A 17,514-nucleotide genomic window follows, 5' to 3' on the forward strand; every position below is an offset into this window, starting at 1 on the left:
CATCACTGGAGGAAACATACAGTGGACGCAGGTCCTAATTAATCAGTCATGATTGTTACTAAAGTGCATATATAGAATTCAATTGAAAGCAGGACATAGGACAATTACCCATACTGTGTCTCCTCCAGGATGGCGCCAACCCCATTTTTTTATCTCCTGTACCAATTCTTTTAACCATGCATGTAATTAATTGTGATCTATCTAATTGTGATTTTTTGTAATAAAGAATTAATCAGTATTAGCGGTCTGGCATTTTCTATGTAGGTTATGTGTCACTGTGGGGAGCTGCTGGCACTATGGGGGGTTGCAGGCACTATGCGGGGCTGCTGTCTCTGGGGGTGATTATGGTACTTGGGGGGGATTATGGCTCCTGTAGGATAATATTTTTTAATGATTTTATTATTAGGGTCGTCCCAAAAAAAAAAAAGTTCCAAATTTCTACAAAGTTCTGCGGTGGGCAAGCACCAATCTATATTTTAAAAAGTAAGTATTAAAATTAAAAACATTTTTGTTGATATATGTGGAAATAGTGCTCTAAATAAGTTCCTTTAACGTTATCTGCATTTTGTCTGGTATTCTGTTGCATACAGATGTCATCAAAGAAGACATCCATCGATTGGAAAAACCCACTCAGAAGGCGCAGGCGTATTCAGTGGCCGGTAAGTATAAAATCAACACTTGGGGCCAGATTTATCTTTAGCTCAGGTCAGAATAATGGAGTGAAAAAGTCTCAAAAAAGTCCCAAAGGCTAAAACTGCGCACAAATTTGCGACTTTTTTCTGCTCTGCACTATGCTCGCCAGTTTTCTGAAAGTGGGCGTGTTTTCTTATGTAAATGAATCTCTAGACAGATTTACTATTGGGACTTTTTTTTAAAGTCGCAAAAAAGTCGCAATTTCACTCCAGTGAGGACCATGCTTATCTTATGAGACTTTTTAATAGAACATGCGACTTTTTCATAAAACGTGCGACTTTTTCATAAAGATGTGCGACTTTTGTAAAGCTGCTTACTGACGGATAAACTGCTACCGTCAAACCACATTTATTACAGTCTTAAAAGGCGGATCATAAATCTGACTTGGCTAAAACTGACTTTAGCCATATGTGAAAGTGGAGTGAGCTGTCAGAGTCATGATAAATCTGGCCCTTGGAGTTTGTACTGTTTGATTCGTTGCATTAATCAGTATGTGCTCTTATTATAGATTTCGTCATCCTCATCAGCGGAGGGCTCTCTGGATGTGGCCGGCTCACCTGCCGGGGCTCGCCCAACCGATGCTGGAATCGCCAGCGTCCAGGGGAGGTGGACCAAGCCCGGACCGGGGCTGTCAAGAAGTATATATATATATATATATATATATATATATATATAAAAATTATTTTTTTAATTTAAATACATTCTGTTTAAAAAAAATTTTGTTTTTGTTTCAGCAATCTGCACCTAGAGCCGCCAGGGAGGATCCCCGCGAGAATGAGCGTGGCGGTCGTAGACGTGTAAGTCTTGAATTAAGTAGTTTTAATTTGCATTTTGTATTAGAATTTACATTAAATTTTGTATTTCCTTTTTTTCAGGGTTCCAGAGGCTCCACCAGGGAAAATGAGGAGTTCGGGGTTCCTACCATAGATAACCTTCTCCTCATCCAACTGGTGGAGGTGCGTCCATCATTATGGGACCACTCCGACCGCCACCACGCTAATCATCGTCGTAGCCAGCTGCTCTGGAGGGACATCTGTGCGAAAAAATTTTGAGACCTGGGGGGATCTAAATGCGGCGGCTTAGGAGAAATATGGTAAGTAAAACAATATGTATTTTAATACATTAATATTGTTCTTTTCCTTACATCATGCTGATTTTATTTTTTATGGTTTTTTTTCTATAGTCAAACTGGTTACAACGCGTTAGCGATCTATCCGGGACCACTTCAGGAGGGATTTTAACAAGGAGGTTCAGGCCCCGAGTGGCTCCGGAGGCACCTCAGGGACCACATACATCTATACGGCGGCCCTGGGGTTCCTACGAAAGGCGATGGCACCAAGAAGGTAAATATTTTTAACAACTGTAAAAAAAAAATTTTTTAAAAAGGGGCTGTCTGAGACAGCAGAGTGTATGGCTCCCCTGTTTTGGCCAGCCCCCTACAGTCAGAGGGACAACTGTTCTCTCCGTCTGAGTGTAAGGGGCTGTCTGAGACAGTGGAGCATTTGGCTCCCTTGTTTTGGCCAGCCCCCTACAGTCAGAGGGACAACTGTTCTCTCCTTTTGAGTGTAAGGTGCTGTCTGAGACAGCGGAGCGTTTGGCTTCCCTGTTTTGGCCAGCCCCCTACAGTCAGAGGGACAACTGTTCTCTTCTCTCCTTCTGAGTTTAAGGGGCTGTCTGAGTCAGCGGAGTGTATGGCTCCCCTGTTTTGGCCAGCCCCCTACAGTCAGAGGGACAACTGTTCTCTCCGTCTGAGTGTAAGGTGCTGTCTGAGACAGCGGAGCGTTTGGCTCCCCTGTTTTGGCCAGCCCCCTACAGTCAGAGGGACAACTGTTCTCTCCGTCTGAGTGTAATGGGCTGTCTGAGACAGCGGAGCGTTTGGCTCCCCTGTTTTGGCCAGCCCCCTATGGTATACGGTAGACATAGTATAGAACATGGATGTTTTATTTAAAGAACAATTCCTAACTTTCCTTATTTTTTTCCTACAGAAGTGCCAGCAGCACTCGGGAGCCTGAACAACCTCCTGAGGCAGAACCGGAACAGATCGCCAGCGAACAGCCCTCCTGTCCCTCATATATCGGCTCAACAGAGGCTCTTCGGTTTTCGCCTAAATTTGAGAGCCCTGGTGCGCGTGCAGAGATCCGGTAGGCCAAATCGAACCGATTAAGCGAACCTTGTAGAGGTCGTTTCCGACGCTCTAGATAGAAGGTTTTGCCGAACATCAGAAGGAGTTTAGTGCTGACTTGATTCGCTGCTATGAGGGGGCGGAGTCGGCGATTCAACGCAGCCCAAACTACCATTATGGGCTAAGCATAATCAGTTTGATGGACTCAATGACACCCGAGCAGTTGCATGAGTTTTAGATCATGCTAGAGAACGGGTCATGAGAAATTACATTACATTACAACCCTATGGATCTGAATACATGAAGATGGAACCTAGAGATGCTACTCATTCCAAAATGGATCCGCTAAACGGATGGCAAAACGGAAACAAACGTGACAAACGGATCCGCAATACAGACGGATCCGTCTGAATGGCTTCCGTTTGTCTCCGTTTAGTCATTTTATTGACGGATCCGTTTCAAATGCATTTCAAACGGATCCGTGAAATGCCAGTGTGAAAGTAGCCTTAGTTGCCTATAGCAACCAATCAGATTCCACCTTTCATTTTCCAAAGGAGCAATGAAAATTGAAAGGTGGAATCTGATTGGCTGCTATGGGCAACTAAGCCAGTTCTACTTTACACCAGTTTGATAAATGTCCCCCACAGATAGACTACAATGTGCTGAGAGAACAAATACCCCATCCTCATGCTATCTATCTCTCTTAACCTTTGCTGGAGCGATCTCACTTCTTGGATTTCGTTCAGTTAGTGATACGTGTTCTCTGCATTCTGGGATCATTTTCACTGGCCAGGCCACTCCTCAGTATATTTGCTGGGTTGTGGCCAGATCTCCGCCATTCCCATTATAGTAAATGGGGTCGGACGGAATTCCAGCAGCACACGGCAGTGACGGGTCTGGCAGACTGTTCCCGGCCGGATCCGTTACATTAGAGTGCAGGTGCCATCTACTGCATTATCTGTACTCAAACAGTTATCACTGTGTTTTCTGTGGTGTTACATAGGACTGCAGGTGACATCTACTCCATTATCTGTACTCAGTTATCATTGTGTTTTCTGTGGTGTTACATAGGACTGCAGGTGACATCTACTACATTATCTGTACTCAGACACTTATCACTGTGTTGTCTGCAGTGTTATATAGGACTACAGGTGTCAACTCTTGCATTATCTGTACTCAGAATTATTACTGTGTTATCTGTGGTGTTACATAGGACTGCTAGTAACATCTACTACGTACTCTGTACTCAGTTATCACTGTGTTGTCTGTGGTGTTACATAAATGTCTGATTAGCGGGGGTCCAGTGCCCCTACCAATCATTACACTGAAGGGCCCATGGCGGTCCTGTTAGTTCTGCATCCCCTTCATCCATGTAACTATGGATGTATCCGTGCTTTTCCACTTAAAAAAGACAAGATGTAGTGTTCAGCACAGTCGTCATATTGGAGGAGCCATTATATCTGCAGAAACAAATAAAAAGGGGGTGCAGGACTTGCAGGAACCTGGAGCTCCTTTCACTGTGATGATTGGTGGGGGGCCTGGAGTTCAGACTCCCATGATCAGTTTTGAGGGCCTACAATATTGATGTTCACAATATAGTTTGGTGCAATGTTCATGTGTGTTAAGTCCTATTTATACTGTGAAGTTTATTCAAAGCCATGTGGATGAGATATCTTAAAATCTTATCCACTTTGCTAGTACGTAGACACTGTGGAATTGCTGTAACACATATCCATGCGGCAAATCTGCACCCTAATGTAGCCATAAGGTTGGCCCTCAGAATCAGTTCCTCTGGGGGGCTCTAAGCAACTTAGTCTGACACTGTACAAGTTCCAACATTTACATTGCAAACCTTATTAGACAGCATAGAAGAAATGTGCAGCTTTGTAACATTTTTAAGATATAGGGTGTTTGTTTGACATACCAAATCAGTCTTGGAAGAGTCCTGGTATTCAGTGGTGAAACTAGCTGGAGATCTGTTCATGCCGTTACTGTCGCTTGCTTGTTTCGGTGACTGAGCATGTTGCCTGTAGGTAGCGCTCTTTGGAGTCCAGCAGAAGAGGTTGATTGACTCACGCACACATCTCTCTATGTCAATTTCTGCAGATAACATGAAATGATACAACATGTTATATAAAAATTAGTCTGCCCTTCTGAATAAGAACCCAATGGTTTTACTGGCCTGTTCAATATATTAGAACAAGAGAAAGTAAAATAACCTTAGAATATAGTTGCTACTAGGTCAACAAAGGTGATATAAAGAAGAATGTCTCATGATTCTTGCATGATTTCCTTAAGCAGGTAACAAATGTGTTCCATGAATGTTTTGTAGGGCTTAATCATGGGTAGGCCAGGAGGGTCAATAGAGAAAAACAGCTTTTTTTCCAAGTTGCATTCTTGTTGCATGGCATTGTTCCTGGTTACTAATCATGGCCTTGTTCTGATCTGTTACCAGTTGTGGTCACATAGTATGGCCTGAGCAAATCCTAGAACCATTTGATTCTCCCATTTCTCTATCTCCTTCAAGTTCTAAACGTCTTGATTATACAACTCTGGACCAGCTAATGTTATTAGCAGCATGTCTAATTACTTTGGATTTTCTCAATTTTGGGCCTATATATTTCTTTTTCTTGGTCCTGGCATGCATAATTTATCCTGCAGATACAGCTTTCAGATATCATAGTTATGATTACTATTCTATGGGGGTAAAAATTAGCCCTCCCTTTGAACATGGTGCCTGAATGGCATCCAAGTCCATTAACTTATCTAAATTGTCAGACATGCCCATACACATATAGTATAAGGTGGTACACTAGCCATAAATCTGTTCACCACTACAGCTAAAAGGGAATTATGCTCCCTCTGAAAGTCTTCTCAGGATAAAATCAGGTGGAAATTCATAGCTTGTTCCATGCAAACAGGGCAACACAAGCCTCTGTTCTAGAGATCATCAGGGACCCCAGTAGTCAAGCCCCTGCCGATCAGACACTTATGCCCTATCCTATGGAGAACCCCTTAAATGCTAAAATAGGCTTGGTACTTGAGTTCAACAACAGTACAGTTCTGAGTTCCCGGGAAACCAGGATATAATTTTCTAGTTTATGGATCTGCATGTCACTAACATTCTGAAAGTTGATGGTTTATCACTGTATTGTATGTCGTAGACTATCATACTACATATGTTACATTATTTAATACCGTCTACAAGCGAAACTCGAAAAATTTGAATATCGTGCAAAAGTCCATTTATTTCAGTAATGCAAATTAAAAGGAATTGTATTAATGCAGCTTAAAATTAGAATTTTGTGAAAAGGTTCAATATTCTAGGCTCAAAGTGTCACACTCTAGTCAGCTAATTAATCCATACCCTCTGAGCAAAGGGGACCTCAAAATTGTGACTTTGGGGTTTCATAAGCTGTAAGCCATAATCATCCAAATTATACCAAATAAAGGCTTGAAATATCTAACTTTGCATGTAATGAGTCTATCTCATATGTTAGTTTCACCGTTTAAGTTGCATTACTGAAATAAATGAACTTTGCACGATATTCTAATTTTTCGAGTTTCACCTGTATGTAGGCACTCGAGAGGGCTAAGGCCAAAAGACTAAGATTAATATTTCTTTTTTAAAATAAAAAATACTCCTACATATTCTTCAAAGGTTTGTGGGCTGGATTAACCTTAATCAACTTGTAACATTTGTGGCACCTAATAAGACAAATTATGTAGCGAGAGTGACATTTCAATTACAATTTGGAGCAGTTTTAAACATAGTTCCAGCTGATCGGCCTTTTCAATTAAATTACTAAAGAAGGGCTCTTTTTCTTACAAATTACAATGTATTCACATGATTCTACCAGAGTAAAATGGCAACACTAAATCGTGTTCTTTTTCTAACATCACTAATAAAAAAACATACATAATACAAATGGCTTCTACAGACCAAAACTAAGGGGATATTTATCAGATTTATCAACAGAAATCTACGGCTGCATCAAGCTGCCACAGATTTAATGCTGGCACATGGACTGTGGGAGTAGGCACCTAATTTATGACAATGTCTGCTCCTCACCCTAAATAAGGTGCATCCTTCAGCAGCAAGGTGAAATGCTGGTCTTTGATATATATCCCCCTGAGTATATTTAGTTAAGGGCCTACGAGGAGGTACCAAACTCTTCCTGACCCAGGAGTACATGTACAGAGAAGTTCGGTCTTTAAAAATGAAACCCACTCCAGAGCACATCGGACGCCATAGCCGCTGGGTTTTTGTTGTTTTAAACACCAGACACCCAGGACTAATGTTGGTGATCAGAGTTAACCCTTCTGATGCCACGGTCAATTGTGATCACAACATCTGAGGCAGCTTTTAGGGCAGCTGATCACTCCCTGTGGTAGCCTCCATCCTCCTTTCCCCATAATAAAAATTTGAAAAGGTAAAAATAATTTGCACTGCCACGCAAAACCATACCGTTCCAAACTATTAAAATCTAAACATATTTATCCCATACAGTGAACATTGTAACAGAAAAAAAATAACTAAAGGGCTGAATACCTGTTATTTCATTGCTTCACCTCCCAAAAAATGTGATAAAAAATTCATACACACTCCAAAATGGTATCACGGAAAACTACAAAAAATTAGCCTTCAAATGAACCCCAAAATCCATATAACTATGTAAGAATTGTGTTTCTTTCTCCAATTTCACTCCATTTGGAATTTGTCTCCAGCTTCCACCTATAGGGTATGCAATATTAAATGAAGCCATTAGAAAGTGTGACTTGTTCCATAAAAACATTTGTGAATGGAAAAATAAAAAAGTTATGGCTCCTGAAAAGCAGGGAGTAAAGAACAAAAGTGTAAAAATGGAAACTCCCAGGGTCTTAAAAGAGCTAAAAGAGTATTCTAGGACTTTGCTACTGAGGACCTCTCCTTAGGAGAGGTCATCAATACCTGATAAGTGGGGTATATGACACACTGCACGGTCTGAACTACACAGTGCCATCCAATGTGTACTGGACGGAGCTGGTTACTGCAGCACTGCTCCCTTTCACTCAAACTGGAGTTGTGCTGTGAATCAGTTTGGTTCAATACACAGTGGATGGAGCCATGTAGCTCTGGTAATGGAGCTACTCAGGAGCAGCTGATTGATGGGTGTGGGTTGTCAAACCCCTACTAATCAGATACTGATAGCCTATCCTGATGATAGGCCATGAATAGTAAAATCCTGGGCAACCCCTTTAAAGGGTTTGGACACTTTCTGGTTTCTGTTGACTAATGTGTATGTAAGATGACTATATGGCACTATATAGCCTTTGTTGAAATTCTGCACCATTTTCTATTTTTTTTCTGAGGTATACTCCCTTGTTAACAAAGTCTTTTGTGCATCCACACAGAGGTCCTGTCCATAAGATGGCTGCTGGTGGAGAGTCAATTGACCAGGGAAACCACCTCCATGTGATGCACTGCACCTACCACTGTATTGTTCATAAAACCCCTCAAGTCTCTGTTATCAGCAGTAGTAAGAATCATAAACACATGCTGGTTACACACTTCACTGACCTTTTATTTGGGAAAGCTGTTACAGAAGCCTACCGATAGTTTTACAAATGCTCAGCTATTATCTATGGGCATAATCTTTTGCAGTGTCAATGTTTTCAAACGGAAAAGGCATATGTTACACTACTGTGACGCATCAACTGTTCGGACTGCACCATTAAAAGGAAATGTGTTTGATAGCAAAATATGTTGTTTTTGGAAGGATTTAAATTCAGAAAAAGTGTGAGAAGTGATCCAATGTTTTCCGTCTGGCTATTGACCAGTAAGTAGTTAAAATCTGTCTCAAATCAAAAAGTATTCCACTTTTATGCATATTTTTCTCATTGAACATTTGCATCAAATTAGACCTGCATATTCTAATTTTAGAACTAGCTGTAAATACGGTAAAGCCCTTTACAGTGTTTTTGATTGTTAATTGGTTTGATTGGTAATTTTTTACTTAATATTCATAGAAAACTATTTTATTTAGAATTTGTGTTTATTTTTCATTTTTTATTTCAGCAGGACATATGCATATTATTCTTCTGTAGCAATCAGAACAGGTAAACAAAACTCCTATATAGATCGGCAAGCCATTATTTCGTTTTTTGCTGCTATTAGGAAAAGATGCTATCTGATTGTGTAATAGATTAGTAGAAATTGTATAACAGTATGATAGCTCTCTTGTTCTATTGATAGATAAAGATGCCCACAGAAGAGCATTGCACTTATCAGTGTAATGTGTGATGCTCTAATTTTGTCAATCATCCACCTTCCCTCTCTGGCCACAGTGAATGGTCTGACTGAAAAAGTCAAGCAAGGCTGTTAGGCCTGCTAAAAGTCCAAACAAAGAAGAAAGAGCCAGGACAGGAAGTGGAATATATGGAGAGACTTAAAAAAATGATATCCAGAAAATCACCCACCCATTTTTCTGTAAATTAGGCTGTTAATATGTGAGAAATACTTTTTGTTGGTAGTATCCCTTTCTAACTCTTGAACTTCATTTCGAGAAGCTAGATCGCGCTGTATGATGTCATCTTTGTGAAGCATCATTCTGTAGTCTATAGAAATCTGATTTCACCATAAATGGTCAACGTTTATTGTATGTAGGGCTACAGTAAACGATTATTTCAGAAATCGAGTATTCTATCGATTATTTGTTACGATTAATCGAGTACTCTAATAATAAAAAATGAATTAACAGACTGTTTTCCTTTATAAAACTCATCAGACCCCCTGCCATCAGTCCCCAACACTCTTCGTTCCCCCCTGTGCGATCAGCCCAAGTGCATCAGTTTCCCCCAGTGCCATCAGCTCCACTATCCCCCAGTGCCTTCAGTATACCGATACATTCACAAGACCAAAACAGGTCCACAAACAGGGATTTCGTCCGTGTCCGTTCTGCATTTTGTAGAATGCAAACGGTCAGCAATATGATAGAAATGCCTATTCTTGTCCGCTATTGCGAAGAAGAATAAGACATGCTCTATATTTTTGGGCGGGGCCATGTAACAGAACTATGGATGTGGCGGCACGCGGTGTGCTGTCCGTATCTTTTGTGGCCCCATTAAAATGAATGGGTCTGCACCTGTTCCGCAATTAGTGGACCCATAAATCTGGTGGTGTGAATGTACCCAAATATTGTGCAATCCTGTGAGAGGAGCACGGGACCTGTCATGGACACACGCTCACTGGTGGCTGTCTGGCCTTATATGCTGCCAACAGAGATTCAGATTGAGGTGCAGGGTCACTAGATTCTGCTGCCCTCAGGTAGGGCACATCTAGCTGGTACACCATAATACTGGGCACCTCTATAACTACTGACCAGAAACAATAGGGCACTAAGGACAGCGCTATCTATGCCAGTGGGGAATTTACCACATGTAAGGCTGTACTTGTCATACACACAGGTCACCATATTGCTTGCCATCTCCAGAAGACCAGCTTAGCAGCCTGTGACTTGCAAGTAGAGCGCATAGGTCCAGGCACCATGGCTCTCAGCCTGAGCACCGGTCTCCTCCACAGGATGGCACATACATGCCAGCCTAGTAGCCCCGCTGGTACATTACAGCCAGACCTAACCAGCCATGAACAGAAACATCCCATTCACTTTGTCGTAAATTAACACGCTAGTCACCTGGTGGCATTTCTTCTTAAGCTGAGACGCGTCTAATCAGACCCCACACTCTTATGGCTGCGGCAGGGCACGTTTCCACTCTATATCTCGGGCACAAGCAGCAATGAAGGAGGAACACTGAGCTGGTATCACTGGCCACCTGAGGCTCTGAGATGCAGTTTCCAATTTCCAGCGCTGGGTCCTTGCTGTGAACCTGAGGTGTCCTGTGCACTGCCTGCACTGTGGGGACTACAGCCTAGATGTCCGTGTAACTGCTTGCTCTCCGGTACTGAACATTGAAAGGTGAGAGGAAGACCCTGACATAATTGGAGTACACAAGCAGTCAAGGGACATTGCAGGTGACCACGGAGCGGTGAGTAATAGCAAGCGCTTCACTCCCACTCCATGGTCACATGACACAATCGAGTAATCGTTTCAGCCCTAATTGTATGTAGTACTTTATTTCACAATATACCGATAAGAAGGTGGCTGTGGACCTGTTGTGTCACTAGAACAGATTTGACTTGGGGCTACTCCTAAAGGCATTATCTAAGTGTGTCCCCATTATCTAAGTGTGACAGGATCACCAATACCATAGTCAGAGCCAGGCCGAGGTCAGGGCAGTCAGAGTACACACAATCTGATTAACGGTCTGAGAGCAGAGCGAGCAGCTCAGGGTCAAATCCAGAAGTCAGTATACAGAACTGGCAAACATACACACAGCACACCTTAGCAGGAAACTAGCGAACAAGAATCTATTGCTCAGGCACTTTTCCAGAGGGGAAAGGTGCCTTAAATGCCCTAAGGTGGCAATAGGCTAGGGAGGAAGAGGGTGCATTGACCCTTTAAGAGCAAGTGATAGCATGCAACCTATGGGCAGTGAGAGGCAATACCAGCAAGAAGCTGGCCTCAGCCTGCAGATGGAAGTGCAGTGCCACTCTGTCTAGAACGTCCGGACAGGGAAAGCAAGGAGGTGGCCATGCCTGCCAGTGGAGGAGGAGTGGTGGTGAGCACGGAGTGCTGGCAAAACAATACCAGTAGGTATTTTCTGTTCATAGTCAGAGTCATGGTTATTGACTAAACTAATGGTAAATTTCACCTTACATTGATAACAATCCTTGTTATACAGATTATAATCCTGCACTACTTTTTATGATTTTGTATTAGCTTATACTCATTTTCCCTAGAATGGGTTACTGCAAAATTGCCATCAGTTCCATACAGCTTTCCAAACACTCTCAGTAGGCGTCTGAAAGGTACTACAAATCCACCACACAATACAGCGGATCAAGTACTTTGTAATTAAACAAAAACGTGATTCATTCATTAGAACTGACAGCAAGTGTACACCATAGAAAGTAAGAATACAAAAGAAAACAGGAGAACGAGGCGTTTTCAGCCAATTTTTATTAAAGGAGGTGTATCGCATATATTTTTGGTTTACTAATTAAAACCAGATACTGATAACCATTCATTTGTTCTAATTTGTTTTAATTTTCTGATTATAGATTTTCAAAAGTATTTTCTGTATATGATAATGGGGCAGCCATTTTGACTGAGCTGTTAGTAGAGATGGCCTTGCGGTTCGCCCATAGATCTATTTAGTGATCACCTGGAAGTCATTGGCCTAGGGGCTAGGGGCTTACTAGGGCCATTTTTATATAGGGTAAGGTTCTGCACAGGGTCGCTTTTATCAGGGCCAGAATAGCACCCCCCTGTAGGGCAATATCAGGGACAGTTCTTTGCCCACCCTGACCTTCAATACCACATCATCTAGCCCAGGGATAGATGATTTTTGCTTTCTCTCCGGGAATTGTGGATGTGCACTGGAACCCCCCGGATTGTGGTAGGACATATGGTTTCTGATTTGGTGCCGCTGAGCACCTGATTTAGTGCCGCCGAGCACTTCTATGCTTTTTGCTTAACTTTAATAATTTCATTTATTTTTATTTTGAGGGATATCTTTCCCATTCACATGTCCGCAAAATGGGTCATTTTCAATGGGGCTGGAATGTGCTGGGCAGAGCTTATAAGGATCACAGCGATTTTACGATAGACTGTAGTACTATTTGCAGTCTATGGTATAAGCTATCTAATTATCACTTTTCAAGTCCCTTAGGGGGACTAAACAATTTTTTGAAAAATTGACATACGTGTGCAATGCGAACAACAAAAACTACAGTGAAATTAGGTGTGTACATGATTGGTGTAAATGGAGTGTGGGGCCTCAGAATCATGTCCCAAAGAACATCAGCCCAACAAGGGCACCATCTGCATTCAGTTTGTATGTTCGCCATGTGTTTGCATTTGCTTGTGTTACTTGGCATCATATGATTTTAGCTTTAGAGCCATCATTTACCGTCATAGGGGAAAATTATATTGTGAAGCCAACTGGGAGCCGTGACCACTATGAATTTATATAAAGCATAGTGTTCAGTAAGAGATATACAGTAAACTAATCACTCTAAAACATTACAAAATGTCCAATACACCCTCTTACAACATAATAATATATAATGCAGAAAAGTAAATATTTAAGCGCATTGTGTAATCACTGTTCCATTAAATGAAGCTTGAAAAGGATGTGCTCGCATACACACCCAGCAATGATTTATTATTTCAGCTGAAGTCTGTTCCTTTAATCTGTCCCTGAATCACCTTTTGCCATCAATAAATCAGTTATTGTCCATGGTCAAGGTAGGAAATAGCTGACAGCATGAATAAAGGACCTGCCTCTGTGCATTTCCCAAGCCACGGTCACAATCACTCAATAATCTGCGTCATTTGATCACAAGGGCTGCACGACAAAGATCACCATGGCAACCACTTGGAATGGTCTCGGGCAGCGACCAACACCATTATCCGTCTTTCCACCAGCGTTTTCATTAGTTTTAAGTTCTTTTTTTTTTTCTAGTTATCTGTTTTGTTTTAACAGGATAGATGTGCTCATTTACACAGCAATGGGTTAATATAGACTTCACTGATCACCACTTCTATTCACTGCAGAGGTGCCTGTAACGTACTGCAAACATACAATACTATACAATAAAATGTATTCAAGGACATGGCTAATCAAATAAACCTAATTTATTTTCCTTCTCTAACATTAACCACAGGACTGATGGGAAGGCTGTATCTGGGCAACAAAGAACACAAAACAGCAAGGATGCAAGAAGAATGTTTAGTCTAAGTTACAGAATCGGACTTACTAAATATAGCAATGCAGGGTGAGAAAGTAAAGTGTTATTAAAGGGGTTGTCCAGTGGACTGGAGGGACTCCGACACCCCATCGATCAGCTGGTCTGTGGAGCTCCTTTGACATAAGTCAATGCCAGAGCTACAAAGAACTGTCAACATTGAAGCGTTGGGAGCTCACTACTACTATAGTAGCAGCACTGTAGTAGCAAGCTCCCAGCGCTACAATGTTACTGGTTCTGTGTCGCCCCATTGCTAACTTCCATAAACTGAGCCACACAGACCAGCTAATGAGCGGGGGTGTAGGTTGACAGACCCCACAGATCAGCTAGTAATGACCTATGCTTCGGATAGGCCATCACTTATAAAAACCCGTACAACCCCTTTTAGTCAGAATCTGTTATCCAGTTGTTAGAGGTCTGGATGATATGTAGCAAAACTAAGCAGAAATGCAGAGATGTAAACCAGCTGTCTTGGACCTTAGCTAGCCTGGTTGAGGAGAGGGGAGCCAGTGAGGGATGAGCTGAAGAAGTGAGACACATATCCTCTCTGTCTAATTTTACATGACCCCAGGGGGAGGATAGCATGTACTTCTGTGCATGTTATCAATCCCCCCTCCCCCATCAAAGAATATAAATGCTCTTTGATTGTCACATATGGAGGGTCTTTTCTCCAGAAAAGGAGTGAGAAGATGAGCACTAACTAGGCCATTCATTGATGTCACAACCTAGAGATTTAACAGCGTCTGGATCACGGCGTCAAAAAAGTCGCGCCTCTCCCCCCACAAACATCAGTGAGGTTCCATTTGACATTGTCCTTATTATGTCATATTTGAAACTATACATACTGGAAAATATACCCTATGTGCCCTTTAAAGGGGTGGTATGTAGTTTTGATTTCAGAATATTATGGAATATGCGTGGTATGATGTACTATGTCAGGGGTCAGCAGCCGATGGCCCTCCAGCTTCTGTGAAATTACATGGCTGTTCTTGTAGCGCCCACAGAAATGAATCGAGTATTCTGGGAGTTGCAGTTTCAGAACAGCTGGAATAACAGAGGTTGCTGATCCCAGCACTAGATACAATCCCCATCCTGTACTGCACAACAAAAATAAAAGTTATTAGAAAAAGCACGTAACTATATCTTACATTTCCTATTGAAGTTTAAAAAATTGCAGCTAGCTCCTTAAACTGCAAGGTATGAATAGGAGCTTTAGGGTACTTTCACACTAGCGGCAGGACGGAACTGTTCACCCTGATCCATCCTGCTGCTATTTCGCCGTGCCACCGCTCCGTCCCTATTGACTATAATAGGGACGGGGCGGAGCTCCGGCGCAGCACGGCAGTTTGCGGTGAGAGGCTGCTGAACAAAAAAATCGGACATGCAGTACTTTTAGTCCGGCGGCCTTTCGCCGTGCACTGCCGTGCTGCGCCAGGAGCTCCGCCCCCGTCCCCATTATAGTCAATATCGGCAGGACGGATATGACAGGGTGAACAGCTTGTGGATCCATCCTGCCGCTAGTGTGAAAGTAGCCTTACAGATATATGCTCTAGAATGTAACATCGGCAGCTGTAGAGATTTCCTGTGGATGCAATGTGTGCGAATGTACCATGGAAATGAGGAAGCTGCAGTTCAGCAGCCTAAAAGGAGGTGTGTTTCAGACTACATCAGACTTCTGCTTCACACCAGCATGCGTCTAAGCTGAAAACACTGGTCATAACGCCCTAATGGAGCAGATCTATAGAGCAGCCAATACTAAAGAAAAAACATAGCAAGTAGGTATCACCCATGGGGTCTTGGCATGAAGATATTTCAGATCTCAACAGGAGTCCTGCTTCAATCCCTTCATGTCACTGCAGAATGTCCTGGAAACCTTTGACACTGCTATACCCGCAGTGTATAACACATAATACAGTTAAAATAAAAATATATCAGGGAGAAGCGGCCAAAGTACTGCAAATAGTCTACACATGTCTTCCGATGAATTAATTAATATGAAAGCGCTCTGCAAGCCTCTGTGGGAGTTCGGCACAGAATAAGCATTATCTGCTCTTTTGAAAAATTAGAATGATGGTAATTTGTAATTCCAGCAGGTCAAAGCCTCAAGGCGGTCCTAACACAAAGAGAAACCACCACTGCAGAGAGAAAGCACAGCGTTTTACAGCGTAACCAGCTCAATAAAATGAATGTCAGGCAAGAAATCCATGCACAGAATGCAATATTCACTGAGGGCTTCAGCACTTCTGCTGCTGTCATACAGTTAATGTAGTAGAATAGAAGTCCTTAAACAAGAAGCTGATTTAAACGCTCAAAGAGTTTAAATATAGTAGTTTGTGTGTTTTATATTCTATATTCCATATATTGTCCGTGTAAACCAATGATTAAGAACCACCGCTATCCCTCATACTTTACTGTATAGCATAAAATTGGACCACATTTACCACAATTTGCACAGTGCCAGTCAGCGTGAGGACAGGAAAAGCATTAATGTCTCAGGGTTGTTGAGTCCACCTAATGCCATCATTGAAAAAAAGCTGACTGTATTCTGTGCACCTACAATCCTATACAATCTATAATAAGCTTTAATATCTTGTATCTCTGATTAACCTGTGGCCCACAATGTAGCATGGGTAGTAGTAGACGGTTCTGGAAGATGGCACTGCGTCTCCTCCCCATTGCTCCGATGCTCAGTATTAGCATACTGAGTGCAAAATTTGCAGGGGACCATAACAGGGCCCAGAAGCGCTAACAGGCAGGGTGGCAGCACAGCGGGAGGGAGGGGTACCCCACAGGTACAGATATATCTCACTTACTACAAACCAATGAAATGTCCTCTTTATGTAAGGGTATCTGGCAAATATCTCTAGTAGAGACATCTCTTAACACTCTGTATAAGAAAAATTATGTTCCAGTTAGGTTTCATGTTACATACAATATTGTTTCACCATTATGCTTTAGAGGATGTGCACTTAGAGGTACAACGCTACATATTTGGTGGCCCTATTGCAGATAATTTTTAGACCCATATAACAAATCTAATAGAAGAGATCACAGGGCATCCATGTCCAACCAGACCATGTTTGTCTTCTTGGGTATAAACCCATTAACAGTGATGGCCAGTTCGCCCGCGAGCCGGTCTAAAACAAATGCAGTCACTGGGAGCAGGCAGTTCCGAGAACAGCCCGATGAAGGCCCCTGGTGGCTGTTCTCGGAACTGCCTGCTCCCGGTGACCGCATTTGTTTCAGACCGGCTCACGGCGCAGGCACAGGTAAGGGCTTACCTGTGCCTCGCCGGACTTGTGATTCAAGATGGCAGCCCGCATGTGTTCGCGAGCGAACACGGCGAACTGGCCATCACTGATTATTAATATGAATAATCCTACTTTCATATTAACGCAACATATCTTACTGGGTGGTCAAATTTATGCAGCTGCTAAATGGAATACACAAGTCTGGCAAGTACCAGTTATTTCACGTACAGTATAGATCATCATCATGTGATCCAATATTTTAATAAGGTATGGTCTCCTTGTTCTATTCTCCTGATATCTGACATATTTCTTTATAGGGTGGAATTTAGAAATGCTGTGTTGATACTGTCATTTTATAGTCAGGATGGCCTATTCTTCTTTTATGTACACTGATTTTGATTTGCAGGCAAACCAATGTCAATTTCTGTTCCTATTGCTAAACTGTAATGTGTATTTTTTATCTTTAGTCATTTCTTCCCCGTATGCATTTTGCACTTTAGTGACAAGCAATTTTTTCATTTTTTGTTCTTTGCATTCTAAGAGCTTTAGCTTTTTTTTTTACATTTTTCCATCCATGTAGCCAAAGTAGGGCTTGTTTT

At 42.1% G+C, this 17,514-nt stretch overlaps 1 protein-coding gene across 1 annotated transcript in view; it reads right to left on the bottom strand.

The window, feature by feature from the left end:
* TBCK (TBC1 domain containing kinase) overlaps positions 1-17,514 on the bottom strand; it is a 342,207-nt gene that overhangs the window by 114,776 nt on the left and 209,917 nt on the right. Inside the window, exon 23 of the mRNA XM_044302639.1 lies at positions 4,740-4,915. Within this exon, the coding sequence (XP_044158574.1) occupies positions 4,740-4,915 (176 nt within the window). The remainder of the gene's footprint in view (positions 1-4,739; positions 4,916-17,514) is intronic.

The sequence above is a fragment of the Bufo gargarizans genome, chromosome 1 (assembly GCF_014858855.1).
Source record: "Bufo gargarizans isolate SCDJY-AF-19 chromosome 1, ASM1485885v1, whole genome shotgun sequence".
Lineage (NCBI taxonomy): Eukaryota > Metazoa > Chordata > Amphibia > Anura > Bufonidae > Bufo > Bufo gargarizans.